Below are 18,319 nucleotides of genomic sequence, written 5' to 3' on the forward strand. Positions count from 1 at the left end.
CTCTCAGTAATTGTCTGATTAGAAATCAATATTTATAAGTGTGTGTTTACGCAAATAATATGCTTGATCCAGTGGGCTAATGTAGAACTTAATACATTGATTTCAACCACCCATAAAGTGTTTATATAAATGGACAAGCTGTTTGTGTCAGTTAGAGATTTGTACTCGAGTTAAATAAATAAAAGCACCCACATTCTCTCCTGTTCTTTCCTCATAAACAATGTCTTATGTCAGTAATAAATGCATTCTTTTCATGTAACAAGAAATAAACAGGCCAAAGTTAGTTTCATCTGCTGGATGTGAAAACATGAGACACATACTACCCAAGTATTCTGAGAACAACCCAAATGTCTACACTTCTCCAAACCCACAGCTAACTGACGAGGGGCCACTGTAGGAGTGAGACGCTGACAAAGGCAAGCCACCTTTCCTGATGTTCTCTCTGCCACTGTGGGTCCTTTTGTGCACAGCAAGTGAGGAGCTGTGCCTGAAGGCTTTCTCACACTGATTGCATTGGTAGAGTCTCCCTGAGATGTGGGTTCTCACGTGCACAATGAGGTGTGAAGACTGGCCGAAGGCTCGCCCACACTCCTGGCACGCATAGGGCTTCTTACTGCTGGGAGTCCTCACGTGTTTCCTGAGGGACGAGGGCTCACCAAAGGCTTGTCCACATTCCTGGCACTGGTAGGGCTTCTATCCCATGTGAGTACACATGTGACTCTTGAGGGTGCGCAGACGACCCGAGACCTGACCGCAGGTCACACACTCATACAGCGTCTCACCCATGTGGAATCTCTTGTGCACATCCAGGTGTGTGCTGGTCCTGAAGGGCTTCCCACACTGAGTGCACTCATAGGGTTTCTCTCTGGTGTGAGTCCACAGGTGCGTCTTCAAGGACGAGTGTTCCCTGAAGGCTTTCCCACACTGGCTGCATGCGAAGGGCTTCTCTCCAGTGTGAGTTCTCACGTGGCTCCGGAGAGATGAGGGCTGGTTTAAGGCTTTCCCACAGTCCTTACATGCACAGGGCTTCTCTCCTGAGTGGTTTCTCTGGTGCAGAATCAGGTTGAAGTTCCTGGTGAAGGTTTTCCCACACTGACTGCATTCAAAGGGCTTCTCTCCAGTGTGAGTTCTCAGGTGTCTTCGCAGATTCGAGGAATACTTGAAGGCCTGTCCACATTCTTGGCACTGGAAGAATTTCTCTGCAGTATGAGTCTTCTCATGCCTGAGAAGGTCAGAGCTGTAGCGGAAGGACTTTTCACACTGGTCAAAAGCATAAGTCTTATCCATGCTGTGGAGTTTTCAGGTGTGATTAGGTGAGTGTTCTGGAAGAAGGACTTCCTGCTTTCTTGACATTCATGGGGGGAGGGTCTCTCCAGAAGGAATTGTCTGGTACTGAAAAAGTGGTCTATAGTATTAAAGGGTTTCCCTGGCTCAGTATATTCATAGAGATCTTCTCCAGGCTGTGGTTGCTCCTGTCGGTTAAGGAAAACGTGAAGACAAAGCTTTATCACACTCAGAGATCGTGTTCCCCATGGAAGCTGAATTCAGGAGAAACTCAGTCCTACATCTACTCAGAGTTCCCTTGAGAGGCACAGGGTGGACACTCTCCACCAGAGCTCTTTTCATTACTTTCCTGGGGCTTCTTAGATCAGAGGTTTTCTGAATTGTTTAAGCAAAATTAAGTTTTGAACAAACAACACCTGCATGCAATCTGTGAAAATGATTACTGAAGGACACTCTGAGGATTCAAGGGTTTCTTTCCAGTGCTGGGGATGGAACCCAGGGTCTTTCAAATGCTATGTCCATGTTCTATCATTTTCACCCTGGCACCAAGACACAAGTCTTAATCTACATTTAAAGTTTTCTCCAACTTATGACATTCACTGACTTAAAAATAAAACTGCTTCCTCCTGGGAAAGCACCCTTTGCCACCAATCTCTCTCTCAGCTCTTAGGCAGCTTGTCTACCCTATGGCAACCACAGACTTGTCCTACTATAGAGATCCAAGAGTAACCCCTTGAGAATCTTATCTGTTTTGTGTCAATGGAAAAAATCCCCACAGAAATATCTTGGCTAGGAATTGATTCTTGGGGTTGAAGTGGAGGTTCTGAAATGAATTAGGGAGTAAAAGAATTAAAAATAGAAAAAGAAACACTGGGATCAAGATGACCAAAAAGCATAACTAGGCTAGTGTGGATTTTTTCAATAGTTATCCCAAACATAGGAAGTCTATTGCAAAGAGGAAGAATGTATCAGAGAGCCAAGAAAAATTACTGAAGTCATTTGACTATGTGCAGAGTTATGTAATCACAGAGCAAGAGATAAGAATCATAGACAATTTGCTGAGAAAAGATTCCAAGAAGACTGGGACTGACATTGAAGGGAAATATTAGCAAGAATGTACAGTGGGGAGGTACAGAAAAAATACATGCATAAAAACAGTAAATATGAAGAGGAGGAGGGACAAATATTTCTATCAAATCAGAGGAAAGTATTAAAGTTAAAAAGGAAAGGTTGATTTTCTAAAGGAGCTCAACCTAACATCCCTCTCATTCAAGGCACTGAGAATGTCCCCTGTTAACAATTTCCAACTCTCATGCCCCTTTTGCCTCCTAGAGCTGGTGCTCACCAGGTCTGCCTGAACTCACCTAAACTTGGGAAGACTCCTCTCTTAGGGTTCCACAGCTCCTCTCTTTGCTCCCAGGGGTACAAAGTACTGGGTTTGCCTAGTTCATCTCCTGCTTGTGGGAGAGAAGATGCCTAGTGTGGGAAGACCATGCCCTACCATGACCCAGATGTAAAATGACATCCCAAAGTCCTTGAGGTTCTAGAAATTCATGCCTGAATCCTCAGGGACACAGCTAAGGTCTTTCACTAATGAACAGAATCTCAGCCTCCTCACTGGGACATAAAGGACAGGGGCATCCCTGGTCCCAAAACAAGGGCCAGGCTCAGAGACATATTTGAGAATCCTGGAAGCTTTTAATCATGGAGAGACAAAGCAGAGGACAAATATTCTCCTCCACATGGAGGCCACAGGAGCATCATGAGGACGTCCTGGCTGGTCTGTCTGCCTCTGGATCTCCCAGACCTCTGTTCAATTTGTTGAACCCCATTGCTTGGAAGCAATTCTATGGACTGTGGATGCATTCTCCTTGCATTTTTTGAGTTTCCTAACTTATCACTTTCTCATATTTTTTCTACTAATTGCAGATAGACTTCTTTACCTTTGGGAAAATACAAAAGTGAACAGAGCAGATGAAGTCTCTGCTCACCTGTATCTGGTTTTATCAGGTCATAGACTGAGAACAGAGAGAAAAATGTGTTATAACACAATGCCCCCAGCCATGGGAAGGGAGCAAAGGGACAGGAGGGTCATGACATGTGCATGGGTTTGTGGAGAACAGCTGGGGAGACCTCTGCTGGTTGGCTGAAGGCCAGAACCAGGGCCAGAGGGCACCTGTGGGCTTTGTTAAAAATAAATTAACATCCAAACCTGAAGAATAACAAAGAAAAGATGCCACATGAGAGAAGTGAGGAAGAGGACCCCTCAGCCACCAGGTCAAAACCAACTGGTCAAGGAGACCTGGAAGAGGCACAGGAAAAACAAGAGGTCCTCTACCATATAAAACCATGACAAGATTCTGTTGTACTTTTACAGAACCTTTTGTGTTAGTTAATTCCCCTTTGTCCTCTTATCTTTGTATCTTTTCTATATCACTTTGAAACTATAAAAACATCTCTATTTTTGACTTTGGATGTGTTTATTTCTGCTCCTTTCTTATTTTGCTGGGCACCCAGGAGACAGACCGGGCTAGAATGCTGCTGGAACCAAGGGAGCGGTTTCCTCCTGTTGGTCTCTCAGGGACCTCACCCCTCCACCCCGTGTCCATTTTCCTGTCTATTGACATCTTTCTCCATATGTGTGTTTCTTTGAATGCAGGGTGTAATCTAGCAATATGTAACAGTATTTTCCCTGTGTTTATTTGTCCAGGGGAGGCTTACAAAATGAACATTCTGGCTGCCATTTCTACATTAGGAGAAAGATAATTTGATCTGGCCAGCTTGTATTGTATACACTAGGAGTCTAACAGTGAGGTGTGAAAGTCAGAGGCCACAGGGATGACAGTGTGATGTGTGTGCATGTGTGCCGACCTCAAGGCAGGGCACTGGGACTCAGATAGGCCAGGGTGATGGTCATAGAACATAGATCAAATCAACACTGGCTGAGAAGCTCTTGTTTGAATTTAACAATAGCAACGTATTCTTGCAACATTGATATGATAGTGAATTAATGGGAACAAATATGAAAGGCATAGAAAGTACGAGTAGCACAATACCATTATGAAATACTGTGTATCCTATAAAATACTTAAACTGCATGGTGTTAGTTGTCTGCAGGAAGTCCACAGGAATTATGGAGTGAGAAGGTAAGGGGGGATAAACTAGAAAAGAATACTGCACCACTGCAGAGAGCATTTATGATGTGCATAGAATTGTACTCATGTGTTTGCATAAAATTGTAAGAGCATGTGTGTACGCACAATATAGAAAGAAAAGCTTTAAAATAGCCTGAGAATTTATAGAACAGAGAATGGCAGCATAGATTGAATTAGTACAAGTATATGCTTTTTTTCTTTTGTCATGAGATTATGGGTTTTATATCTATCTTAAAAGTTTATTTAATACCCAGACATCAATTTATTCATTATGTTTTGGTTTTTGTTTTCTTTTGCAGGGCTGGGTCTCAAGCCCAAGGCCTTGTGTATGCTAGGCAAGCTCTCTACAATTGAACTACAACTTTAGCCCGAATTGATAAACAATATCTGGACAGGGTACAGTGTGAGAAATCAGTATATGTATTCAAAAATGAAATGTTCAAATCAGAATAATCAGCATTTTTTTCTCCTTCAATATTTATCAATTTTCAGTGTTGGAAAACTTCTAATTTCTCTCTTCTAATTCTTTACAAGAATATATAATTCAAAGATGGTCTACTGTTTTGAAGAAATTTTGTTTTTCCCATTATCCTGTGAACATCAGGACTTATGGCTCTTATATAAGTGTGTGTTGGTGCCCACCAACAACCTCCTCCTGACTCTCCTCCACACTTTCTCCCCTCTAATGAGCACAAATTCTATTTTTCATTAGTTAATTTGTTGATTTTATCATTTTTATTTGTATATATTCATTGTGCATATTAATGGGACTCATGTCACTTTTCGGTACAAGCATACAGCTCACACTGATTGAAACAAAATTGAATGAAAATCAAATAGAAAAATTAAGAAATATTAATGATTTAATAATGTCAACCCGGGTTCCTAACTCAAGAATAAACTACCAAAAACTCATAAATATTAGAATATGAAGGAAATCCTCTACAATGCACAGTGGTAAAAATACTGAAATTCTGAATTGGCTTTATATAAAGGTAAGTGTAACCTAATACACATGATATAGATAGGACAAGCTTTAATCAAATGGGAAGGAAGCTCGATGCCTTCCCAGGAAGGCTGAAGCCAACACCTCTCTGAGAAATGTACCTAGTCACAAAAAGCTAAGGGACACAATAAGCAACAACAGAAATGTGAAAACAAGTTGGAAATACACAAAAAAACACGATTGACCAGCACCACAGATGCACAAGAACTGTGAAGCAAGAACTCACAAGTAAAGAATACCAATTCATGAATTCTTTCAGAAATAAAGTGGGAACATAATCTAACTGACATATTGGACTACACAAAGTTCATAAATTTTCACACATTCCCCACAAATATCTCCATACACACATGAAACAAACTAAAAGGCAAACAGGGAGTTTGGGGTGGAGGCACTCCAATACTTTATAAGAATGCATAAGAAAATTGGAAAAATGTACCTGCATCTCCAGGGAGTCATTTGCAATACAGAGGTGATGGGCTACCAACCCCCACAAATGTGCCGCCTCACAGATATTGCAAAGTAAGGCTCTTAGGCACATCTATACTCTGCTTTGACATAATGCTTTTCCATGTGAATATCAAAGGGAGAGACAATACTATCAGAAGTGTGTCCATGAACTTCTGTTGCAAGATAATGCTTGCAAGATCCTTCATATAGATCCTTGTCAACAATACACAAATATAATCAAATATTTCTCATTGGAAGCAAACACATTTTCAAAAAGCCCTAATCTTACTTCTTGTACCTCCACAGTTGAAGTCTGTTCCTCTACTCCCTTCACTGCAAAGATTCTTGGGTCTCTGTTCTTTCTCTGGAAGCTCTGGACACCTCCCTCCCACCTTCTCTTCAGCCTCTGTTAGCTCCATTTAATGGTCAACAGTGAACCCTGTGTTAACTAGTGCTAATGTTTACTTCTCTGCTAAGTGTTATGAATCAATGCAGCCTGTGAATAAATCATCCATAAGGACAGCAAGTGGCCACAGCAGCGCTGCTCTGGGCTAGCTCAGCCTAGCTCCACTGACCTCAGCTATATAGTCGTGGGTTCCATTCTCTCTGCTGCTCTCCTGCAGTGTCCACTGAGCTCTCAGACTCACCTGGAGACCAGCTCTGGGAGGAAGGTCTCCATGTGGAAGTGCAAGGTCCTTCCTGGGTGGGCTTGATGGTGACTGAAGCTCTGTCCCCAGAAAACACAGCAGGAAGGAATTGAGAGCTAGGCTCCTGGGCAGACTGAAGACCTCAAAGGACACCACCACATCCTGTCCAGCACAGGGCTGTGCACTGAGGGACCACATTAGAGCAGAGAGCCACAGCTCCCTGTATCTGCTCATTAGGCATTTCCCTCTTGTTCTCCTGAGGGACACTGGCCTGGAAAGAAATTCTTCCTGAGAATTGTCTTTTCCCAGGAGACCCATTTATAACACAGAGAACCTAGTTTTTATTGCTCCTCCATGGATTCTTCTGCTGCCTTCCAGAGGTCCAGCCTCCTGGAATACCCCCAGAAAATAGTCATGCCCTCTTTACCAAGGGTGAGCATTATGTTCCCATGGTATAAAGCCTTGGACATAAAACTTCTTGCCTTCATGGTCCTTTCCCAAAGAATCAGAAAATTTATAGATTTTTTAAATTTTTATTTTATTTGTTCTTCTTAGCTATACATGACAGTAGAATGTATTTTGGCAAGTTATACACACATGCAGTATAACTTATTCTAATTAGGATCCTATTTTGTGGTTGGTGATGGGGAGGGGAAGAATGGAAGTCCACTGAATTAGACAAAGGGAAGGAAAGGAAAGGAGGGAGAGGGGAATAGGAAGGACAGTAGAATTAATTGGAAATAAATTTCCTGTCCTTGTATTTGAATACACAACCAGGGTAACACCACCTCATGTACAACCACAAGAAAATAAAATTTATAGTTTTAACTCACATTGAGAGTTCCTATTCAGTCCCATTTCTTGAAATATTTATTAAGAACAGTTGAAGTCTGGTATCGCTATACCGCCTGATTCACACTTCCTGCTTAGCATTGTTTTTGCTATTCTGGGTCTTTTATTTTTCCATATGAATTTCATGATTGTTTTATCTATTTCTACAAGAAATGCTGTTGGGATTTTGATTGGCATTGCATTGAACTTATAGAGAACTTTTGGTAATATCGCCATTTTGATGATGTTAGTTCTGCCTATCCATGAACAGGGTATATTTTTCCATCTTCTAAGGTCTTTTTCTATATCTCTCTTTAGGTTTCTGTAGTTTTCATTGAATAAGTCTTTCACCTCTTTTGTTAGGTTAATTCCCAAGTATTTTATATTTTGAGGATATTGTGAATGGAGTGGTTGTCCTCATTTCCATTTCAGAGGATTTATCGCTGATATACAGGAATGCCTTTGATTTATGCATGTTGATTTTATATCCTGCCACTTTGCTGAATTCATTTATTAGCTCTAATAGTTTCTTAGTAGACCCTTTTGGGTCTGCTAGGTATAGAATCATGTCATCTGCAAATAGTGATAATTTAAGTTCTTCTTTTCCTATTTTTATGTCTTTAATTTCTTTCATCTGTCTAATTGCTCTGGCCAGTGGTTCGAGAACTATGTTGAACAGAAGTGGTGAGAGAGGGCATCCCTGTCTTGTTCCAGATTTTAGAGGGAATGCCTTCAATTTTTCTCCATTCAGAATGATGCTAGCCTGAGGCTTAGCATAGATTGCTTTTACAATGTTGAGGTATGTTCCTGTTATCCCTAGTTTTTCGAGAGTTTTGAGCATAAAGGGAGCTGTATAGTAACAAAAACAGCATGGTACTGGGTACCAAAACAGGCGGGTGGACCGATGGTACAGAATAGAGGACACAGAAACCAATCCACAAAATTACAACTATCTTATATTTGATAAAGAGGCTAAAAACATGCAATGGAGGAAGGATAGCATCTTCAACAAATGGTGCTGGGAAAACTGGAAATCCATATGCAACAAAATGAAACTGAATCCCTTTCTCTCACCATGCACAAAAGTTAACTCAAAATGGATCAAGGAGCTTGATATTAAATCAGAGACACAGCATCTAATAGAAAAAAAAGTTGGCTATGATCTACATTCTGTGGGGTCGGGCTCCAAATTCCTCAATAGGACACCCATAGCACAAGAGTTAACAACTAGAATCAACAAATGGGACTTAAACTAAAAAGTTTTTTCTCAGCAAAAGAAACAATAAGAGAGGTAAACAGGGAGCCTACATCCTGGGAACAAATCTTTACTCCTCACACTTCAGATAGAGCCCTAATATCCAGAGTATACAAAGAACTCAAAAAATTAGACAATAAGATAACAAATAACCCAATCAACAAATGGGCCAAGGACCTGAACAGACACTTCTCAGAGGAGGACATACAATCAATAAGTACATGAAAAAATGCTCACCATAGCTAGCAGTCAGAGAAATGCAAATCAAAACCAACCTAAGATACCATCTCACTCCAGTAAGATTGGCAGCCATTAGGAAGTCCAACAACAACAAGTGCTGGAGAGGATGCGGGGAAAAGGGTACACTTGTTCATTGTTGGTGGGACTGCAAATTGGTGCAGCAAATTTGGAAAGCAGTATGGAGATTTCTTGGAAAGTTGGGAATGGAACCATTTGACCCAGTTATTCCCCTTCTCGTTCTATTCCCTAAAGACCTAATAAGAGCATGTTACAGGAACACTGCTACATCGATGTTCATAGCAGCACAATTCACGATAGCAAGATTGTGGAACCAACCTAGATGCCCTTCAATAGATGAATGGATAAAAAAATGTGGCATTTATACACAATGGAGTATTACTCTGCATTAAGAAACGACAAAATCATAGAATTTGGAGGGAAATGGATGGCATTAGAGCAGATTATGCTAAGTGAAGCTAGCCAATCCTTAAAAAACAAATGCCAAATGATTTCATTGATATAAGGGAAGTAACTAAGGACAGAGTAGGGACGAAGAGCTAGAGAAGAAGATTAACATTAAACAGGGATGAGAGGTGGGAGGGAAAGAGAGAGAGAAGGGAAATTGCATGAAAATGGAAGTTGATCCCCAGGGTTATACAAAATTACATATAAGAGGAAAGGAGGGGTAAGAGAAGAATAATACAAGTGGAAGAAATGATTTACAGTAGAGGGGGTAGAGAGAGAAGAGGGGAGGGGAGGGGAGGGGAGGGGAGGGGGGATAGTAGAGAATAGGATATACAGCAGAATACATCAGACACTAGAATGGCAATATGTAAATCAATGGAAGTGTAACTGATGTGATACAGCAATCTGTATACGGGGTAAAAATGGGAGTTCATAACCCACTTGAATCAAACTGTGAAATATGATATATTAAGAACTGTGTAATGTTTTGAACTACCAACAATAAAAATAAAAATTTTAAAAAAGAACAGTTGAACTTAGTTCTTTACTCTGCACCATAACCCGAGATTAGCACCTGATAAAAATTGTGCAATTTCATATTTCCTAAACTCTATTTCATGAAGTCTATTTTGTGTAGTGACACTATTGTGAACTCCATCTCCACTGCAGAAACTGGGCTGACATGTGATATTACATTAAGGAGAGATGGGACCTTCATTTCAATTCTGACATGATGCTTCTCAAAATATGGGCATCAAATTCAACTAAGTACATATATTTTCCCCTAGGGATATTGGCAATGTGTGCAGGGTGTACTAACCAACGAGGATAGCTCCCAACACAAATAATTACATTGCCCCAAAATATCAGCAGTGAGGAAGTGATCAAAATGAATTCTCAAATGCTGCAGTCTGGCTGGACACAGTTCATGAGCCACTTGTCATGCAGAAAAAAACTATTTTTTAGAACACTCATGCCACACCACAGGAGCTCTTCAGGAATTCCCTCAGAGCCCAACTGCCACCACCGGCTTCCCAGGAGCCTCTCAACCCCCACTCCTCCTAATCTTGAGTACAATGGGCTGGGTCGCATGGGTGAAGCCAAAAGAGTCCCCCAATGAGGAGCTCTGTGGTCTGAAAGGGCAGGGAAACAGCCCAATGAACATTACCGCACAGGAGTCAGTCAGCTGGCAGCTGGAAGTTTGCTGGGGCCATGGTGAGCCAATCAGATGGAAGTTTGCTGAGGCCCCTTCGTCTGTGGCTCTCAACATCAACCAACTTCATTATGTAGAAGAATTACCAGGGATGTGATTTCCAGTGCAAATTTTGGGGTTATGGGTCTCCTGAAACTCTGTAATCCAGCAAGGTCCAGAGTAATCCTGGTTCCCATGGTCCTGGTCCATGGGCCTAACTTGGAGCAGCAATACTGTGAAGCTCTGTGGAGTCTGGTGTAGGTAATTTTATATCTTCTCCTCCAAAATTGTCTTTGAATGTTATTCTGAAAGGAAATGCATCCACTCACTCTAGAGACTGTAATGATTCCTTCTTTCTGTTATTATTATATATTCTCTTGTATTACTGGGGAGTAAAGCCAGAAGGAACCTATTAGTGAGCTACATGACTTTACCATGTATTTATCTATTTATTCATTTATTTATTTATTTTGAGCCAGGGTCTCCCTAACTTGCCCAGGATGGCCTCAAAACTGCCACTGTCCAGCATCAGCCTCCAAGTCACTAGGAATAAAGGTGTGCACCACCATTTCCAGCCAATAATTCCATACAAGGGTTCTTGAATGACACTAATGTAATTCTGAAAAAGACATTTTACTAGGCAGAATAATTATCTCCTCAAGATGTCTATAAACTAACCCAAAGAAACTTAAATATGTTACATTAAAAACTTATTCCATTCAATTTTTAATGATTTATTCATTCATTATAGTTATACATTATATTAGTACATTAGAGTTATATATATTACAGTGGTGCTCATTTTGACATACTCACGCACATAGAATATAATATGTTCCATCTCAGTCCCCAGGACTCCCCTTTCCTGGCTCTCCTCCCTCCTCTATTCCCCTTCCTGTACTCCAGTGGTCTTCTTTTATTTATTGATTGTGTTTTTAGTTGGAACCTTATACATAAACATGAAGCTGGAACTCACTGCAGTGTGTCCATGTGTGTGCGTGACACACTGGGGTCTATCTCACTCTGCAGTACCCCCTTTCCCCATCCCTCCTCTCTCCACCTCCAGCTCCTTCCTTGACACCACTGTTCTCCCTTCTAGTTTCAAGAGATTCCCTTTCTATTCCTCATTTCTCTCTAGCTTCCACATGGGAGAGAGAACTTTGATCCTTGACGTTCTGAACCTGGCTTGTTTCATTTAGAACCATGTTCTCCAGGTCCATCCACTTACCAGCTAAGTCCATGATTTAATTTCTCTTTATGGCTGAGTAAAACTCCATCATATGTATATACCATATTTTCTCTATCCATTTACTGTTGAATTTTTAAGACCTTAATACCTTGTAACAAAACGCATTAGCATACTAAAGACAAATGTTCAAGAAAAGTAGTTAAAATGCTGACACACACAGGAACAATAATGCAAAACAGAGAAACTGAGGCCTCGGATTTTGCTCAAGTAAAAATTACAAAAGTCTTCTCAGGTGACCAGTGCTGCTGTTTCCATGAACTTAGTAAAAGACATGACTATTTTAACAATGAAACAGAAAAGAACTTAAATCAATACAAGATATGTCAGGTGGGAAGAAATTATTTGTAAGAAACCTTGGCTTTCTGTGACATTAATGTTACCTGTTTGGAAGAAAAGGTGAGAAGACAAGTTCAAAACCTATTGCCTGTCAAAGCAGGAAGTTGGGTAAAGAGAGCGGTTACATTGCACAGAGGTCAAAACTGAATGAAGGTAAACTGAATGAAAGGGTGTCACATTCACAATCAGATGAAAGATCTGCAACTCTGGCTCTGAGGCATTGCTGCCTGCAGTCCTAGGCATGTGCTCCTGTACCCCAGGACAAGAGTCTTTCATAATTTCCCTCCAGAGAGCCTTAACAGGGCTCCCTTGACATCCTTATTCCTCAGACTGTAGATGAAGGGGTCAGCATGGGGGTGACCACAGTGTACATCATAGAGACTGTTGCACTGGAGGGTGAGCTCTGGGCTGCAGCAGAACTGAGGTACACACCAAAGTCTGTGCCATAAAATAAGGAGACCACAGAGAGGTGAGATGCACAGGTGGAGAAGGCTTTGTATATGCCCTGAGCTGATGAGATTGCATGGATGGAGGACACAATCTTGGAGTAGGAGTAAAGGATACCAGCAAAGGGGCCACCTCCCAGTAGCACAGTTACAAGATACCTCACCAAATCATTAAGAAAGGTGTCAGAGCAGGCAAGTTGAACCACCTGGTTAAGCTCACAGAAAAAGTGGGGAATTTCTATGTCTCTGCTGAGGGACAGTCTCAAGACCGTTAAGCCCTGCAACAAGGCATGCAGGACACTCAGAATCCAGCACACCAGAACCAGCAAACCACAGAGCCTGGGATTCATGATGACAGTGTAGTGCAGCAGGTGGCAGATGGCTACAAACCTGTCATAGGTCATCACAGCCAGGAGGAAGTTGTCCAACTCTACAAAAATAAAGAAAAAGCACATCTGGGTGATGCAGCCTGTGTAGGTAATAAATAGCCTTGCTCTATGTCTGGAGGTTCACCAGCATCTTGGGGATGGTGGTGGAGGTGAAGCAGATGTCCACATAGGACAGGTTGGAGAGGAAGAAATACATAGGTGTGTGCAGTTGGGAGTCTGAGATGGTGGCCAGGATGATGAGCAGGATCCCCAGCACAGTGACCAGGTACATGGACAGGAAAAGCCCAAAGATGAAGGGCTGCAGTTCTGGGTCCTCTGAAAATCCCAGCAGAAGGAATTCTAAAATTCTTGTTTCCTGGTTCCATGACGGGGTTTCACTACCAGAAAGAGAATAAATACATGACTATTCTTCACACATATGGACACTACAGATATAATTAAGTGTTACAATTTTTATTTTCCAATAAAGAAACTATTTTTTCTCTTGTTTCTGGGTTTCGTTATCCTAGGGCATCCCTAGTACCATTACTGTTTAGGAATCCCTATCTCACTCTAAGTCTTCTCCCCAAGAGCTCATGCAGTACCTGTTTAAGTAAAAATGACTTCTTACCATGGAAGTGCACTTGGGGAGTGCTGGCCACATTCCAGGCACTGTCCAGGCCTCAGCAACAAAAGCTCTTACATCCCAGTGATGGGAAAAGAGCATATGTAGACAGACAAATCACAGGTCTGTTTTTTTCTTTTTGCTGAGGGTATGGCCTATATTTGCATATGCATATTTATATTTGCATATGAATCACATATTGTACATTTTAAATGCATGTTTGTCCTTTGAGTATTAATATACTTTAACAATGCTATTCAAAAAAGAAATCAAGATATAACATAAACACAAGTTCAAGGAGCCCAAGAAAACAAAAGATCACACAAACAAAGAAAGTAAACAGGAGGTGCTTTTTAAGAAAGAAAGAGACACAGAGAAAGAGTGTTATGCTAGGTGTAATTTCACACATTTTCTGTTCTTGTAGGCACTCTACACTAACAAACACCCCACACCTGGGGCTTCTTTTTTATGGTTTTCCAAACTAAAATAAAAAAGAAAATTACAGAACTGAAAATCATATTATAAAGCATGCAGAATATATCACATGAAAAAAATAATAATTAAATTGACTAAGACTTTGCACACTAGAATACAACCTATACTGTTCCCATGACAACTGGCAGGTGATTAAACACTCAGTTATCCCTTGTTGAATGAACCAGAAATGAAGTCCAATGTATGTGAACACTTCAAATAACATAGTTATGACCCCTTACTTTTTGACAAAAGAAAATGTGTCTGGACTCTGCTCAATGTCCCCTGGAGCACAAATATCACTGTGACTGAGAAACACTTTGAAACTAATCATAACAAAATATTTTGCAGCACTGATGTAATAGTAAATCAATGATTAAAAAAATAAGAAAGACTACCAAAAACATGGGCATCACAGCCGTATTGTGAAATATTGTTCATGCTCTGAAATATCAAAGTGCATTATTTTGTTGATTTGAAGGAACTCAGTAGTCATCTTTGAGAGAGAAGAAAAGAGGGGACAAGCTAGAAAACACCCCAACACTAAACAGAAGGCATGTGCAGTGTGCATGGGAGCTTATTCCTGCATTTATACAAAGAGTGTATGAGCTTGTCAGGATGCAGAGTATAGGAAGAAAAGCTCAAAAGTAACTAAGAACTTCTAAAAAAAAGAAACAGTGACAATACTAGTAATTTTGGTATAATATAGTTTTTTAATTTAATGCAATGACTTTATGGATTTTATTTTTACTTAATATCTCACTTTGATTATTAACTACACTTTTCTATTGGAGAGCCTTGCTTTTATGTTTCTTATTTTTATTTGCATCTCTGGGGGTCAAACACAGAATGTTGTACATAATAAGCAAGTGAATGCTCTGCCTGAGCTTCACCTCAACCTGTTTTTTTCAACAAACACAAAATAACAGTACATACAACAGGGAGAGTGTGAACATTCAATACGTATATGCAACATAGAATGCTCAGATCAGGATAATTAGCATTTCCCTCTCTTTAAACATTTGTCAATTCTTTGTTTTGGGAACTCTCTAACTTCATTTTTCTTCTTTTTCATAAAATGTGTGTTATAAAGCTAGTGTAATATTTTGGAGTAATTTTAAGTTTGCTTCTTATGATTATAAAATTTAAATGTAAAAATGTGTAAGAAATGGATTTGGACTGCAAATGTCCCAACGTGTGCTGGGACAGGGGGCCCCTTTCTCCTGTGACTGTGGACTGCTGTGGTTATCAGGCCTCCCTGGCTCCTCCCCCTGCCTTTCCTGCCTCTGTTGAGCACCAGCCTAGATTTCCACCATAGTGAGTCTTAAATTTTCTCTATTTAAGAGAAATTTTTGATTAAAATTGCCCTCTGTACATGTTTACAGGATTCCATGTCACTTTTCAATACATCCATTCAGCAGGCACTGATTGAAACAAAATGGAATGAAAAATATAAAACAGGAAAAGATGTAAAATAGGGATTATTTAATGACATGGGGTTTGAATTTAAGATTAAGTTAACAAATGTCTAAAATAATACAAAATGAAGGAAGTCCTATAACTTGCATGGGGGTGCAAATACGCAAAGTTTTAATATCTTTCATACAAAAATATGTGCATTAGAATATTAAAATAAAGACAGAATGAGATTGGATCAAGAGGTAAATAAGCATGAAACCCTTTCAATGATACATTAAGGTGACGCCTTTCTGAACAATCATCTGATCAGAAAAACACCAAAGACACAATAAGCAACACAGAATCAAATGTGACCTAGCACTAGGGATGCATGAGAATATTCAATACCTTTTTTATTTACAGCAAGGATTGAAAAAATATCAGTCACTCAATTTCATAAAAAAGCAAAGTACAAATACAGCTAATTGATAGAATTGAATTTACAAATGCATCCGTTTTCAACATTCCCCACAAAAATATTTCTATGTACATGAAAATAGGCTATCTGTGAAAAAAAAAGAAACTCCAATAATCTCCTATAAAGAATACAAGGGGCTGGGCATGATGGTGCACCCCTGAAATCTTAGAAACTCAGGAGGCTGAAGCAGGAGGATGGCAAGTTCAAAGCCAAACTCAGCAATAGCAAGGTGCTAGCAAATCAGTGAGACCCTGTTTCTAAAGAAAATACAAAATAGGTCTGGTGATATGGCTCAGTGGTCAAGTGCCTTTGAGTTCAATTATGGTACCAAAAAAAATAATAAGGGGGGCGGTCAGATAAAATTTGCTAGTATACAACAGAGAAACTGGCATAGATGCTGCAGAATAAGAAGCACATGGCCAACAAATTCGCCTGCGTATTCAGGCTTGCAGATATATAAACTATTACAAAGTAAGGCTCTTAGGTATGCTTCTATTCACCTATTAATTGTTTTTTAATGAGACTAGAGAAAAAACTTTAAAATGTATGTCCCATGAACATTTGCAGTGAGATAATCTTACTCAGGAACTTGTCAACACTACATAAATATAATCAAATATTTCTCATCTTAAGTGCACATGCATCAAAATACACCTTTACTTCATATTTTTACCCTTCACAGTTAATCCCTATTCCTCTGCTCTCTTAATTGCAAAGATCCTTGGGTCTCTGTTCTTCCAAGAAGAACAGAGCACTGGATGCCTCCCTCCCATCTTCTCTTCAGCCTCTGTTACCTTCATTTCCTGGTCAGCAGTGAACCCTGCGCTAACCACTGCAATGTTCACTACTCAGCTAAGTGTTATGATTCAACACAGCCTTGTGAATAAATCATCCATCAGGACAGCAAGCAGCCACAGCATCCCTGCTCTAGGCTAGCTCAGCCTGGCTCTCTCCTTACCTCAGCTAAAGAGTCCTGGGTTTGGTTCTCTCTGCTTCTCTCCTGCAGTGCCCACTGAGCTCCCAGACTCACCTGGAGACCAGCTCTGGTAGGAAGGTCTCTCTGTGGAAGTTCAAGGTCCTGCCTGGGTGGGCTTGATGGTAAATGAAGCTCTGTCCCCAGAAAACACAGAAGGAAGAAGTCAAGTGCTGGGCTCCTGGGCAGACTGAAGACCTCAAAGACACCTCCACGTCCTGTCCAGCACAGGGCTGTACACTGAGGGACCACATCAGAGCAGAGAGCCACAGCTCCCTATGTCTTTTCATTAGCCCATTTTCCTATTCTTCCCTTTAGGGACACTGGCCTGGAAAGACAGGATATTCTTCCTGCTGATTCTCTGTTCCCAAGAGACCCAGTTATAACCCATGGAACCTAGTTTTTATTGCTCCTCCATGGACCCACCTGCCTTCCAGAGGTCCTGCCTCCTGGCACTTCATCACTGCTTTGACTGAAAGTGTTTTCTGAGTCTCACGCTGATGAGCTCATCTTTGTTGGGAGTCACCCCAGCTCCAAAGACTAACTTCCCCATCCCCCGAGAAAAGCTGTCCAATGGTGAGCCCTGCTGACATGATCCTTACCCACCAATCAGACAAGCCTTGCTGGCTCACGTGATCCTTACCCACCAATCAGACTAGCCCTGCTTGCTCACATGATCCTTACCCACCAATCAGACTAGCCCTGCTGGCTCACATGATCCTTACCCACCAATCAGACTAGCCCTGCTGGCTCACATGATCCTTACCCACCAATCAGACTAGCCCTGCTGGCTCACGTGATCCTTACCCACCAATCAGACTAACCCTGCTGGCTCACATGATCCTTACCCACCAATCAAAAAGCACCCCATGCCAACTGTCAAATCCTTCAACCATTAAACTGTCATAACTGTCAAACCACCCCCGGCTGTATGAATATGCAGAGCTGTTCTTCAATAAACGGGCATTTTCTCCGACGGCAAGCCTTGATCGTTCTTTCGTTGGTGCCAAAACCTGAGAGAGGGAATGCCTTGCTGCTCGAGGGCCCCCTCTCTTGAGGCTTGCCATCCTCGTCCATTTTTTCAAGCACTGCTGCTACTCACACACACCGGCTCTTCAGTAGGTGAGTTTCCCTATCGAGTATCCAACTCCAGACAGGCTATATGCCAGGGCTTTGACCATGATCGTCCAGCAAACCTCTGACACCCAGTCTGGAGGAGAGAACACACCCCACCATGACCTTCATGGTCATGGTAGATTCTCTGGAGCCCAGTTATAACCCGACTGGGATTATAATATTCAAGATGGCATACAGAGTAGGGACCGATTCTCCGCATGTATTATTGCTGGTCTCAAAACAGCGGCACGTAAGGCTGTCAATTTCCAAAAATTACAAGAGACCCCATTGGAATTTTTGGATCAGCTTATGAAAGCCCTTCAGCAGTAAC

General features: G+C 41.1%; 1 protein-coding gene across 1 annotated transcript; it reads right to left on the minus strand.

Moving 5' to 3' along the window:
* Positions 1-351: 351 nt before the first annotated feature.
* LOC144368051 (uncharacterized) lies at positions 352-17,949 on the minus strand. The gene is given in 4 exon segments (XM_078026230.1): positions 352-1,301; positions 1,304-1,472; positions 12,442-12,986; positions 17,850-17,949. Coding segments are annotated over 4 exon segments (1,764 nt in total).
* Between the last annotated feature and the right edge of the window lie 370 nt (positions 17,950-18,319).

The sequence above is a fragment of the Ictidomys tridecemlineatus genome, chromosome 2, assembly GCF_052094955.1.
Source record: "Ictidomys tridecemlineatus isolate mIctTri1 chromosome 2, mIctTri1.hap1, whole genome shotgun sequence".
In the NCBI taxonomy this organism is placed as follows: Eukaryota; Metazoa; Chordata; class Mammalia; order Rodentia; family Sciuridae; genus Ictidomys; species Ictidomys tridecemlineatus.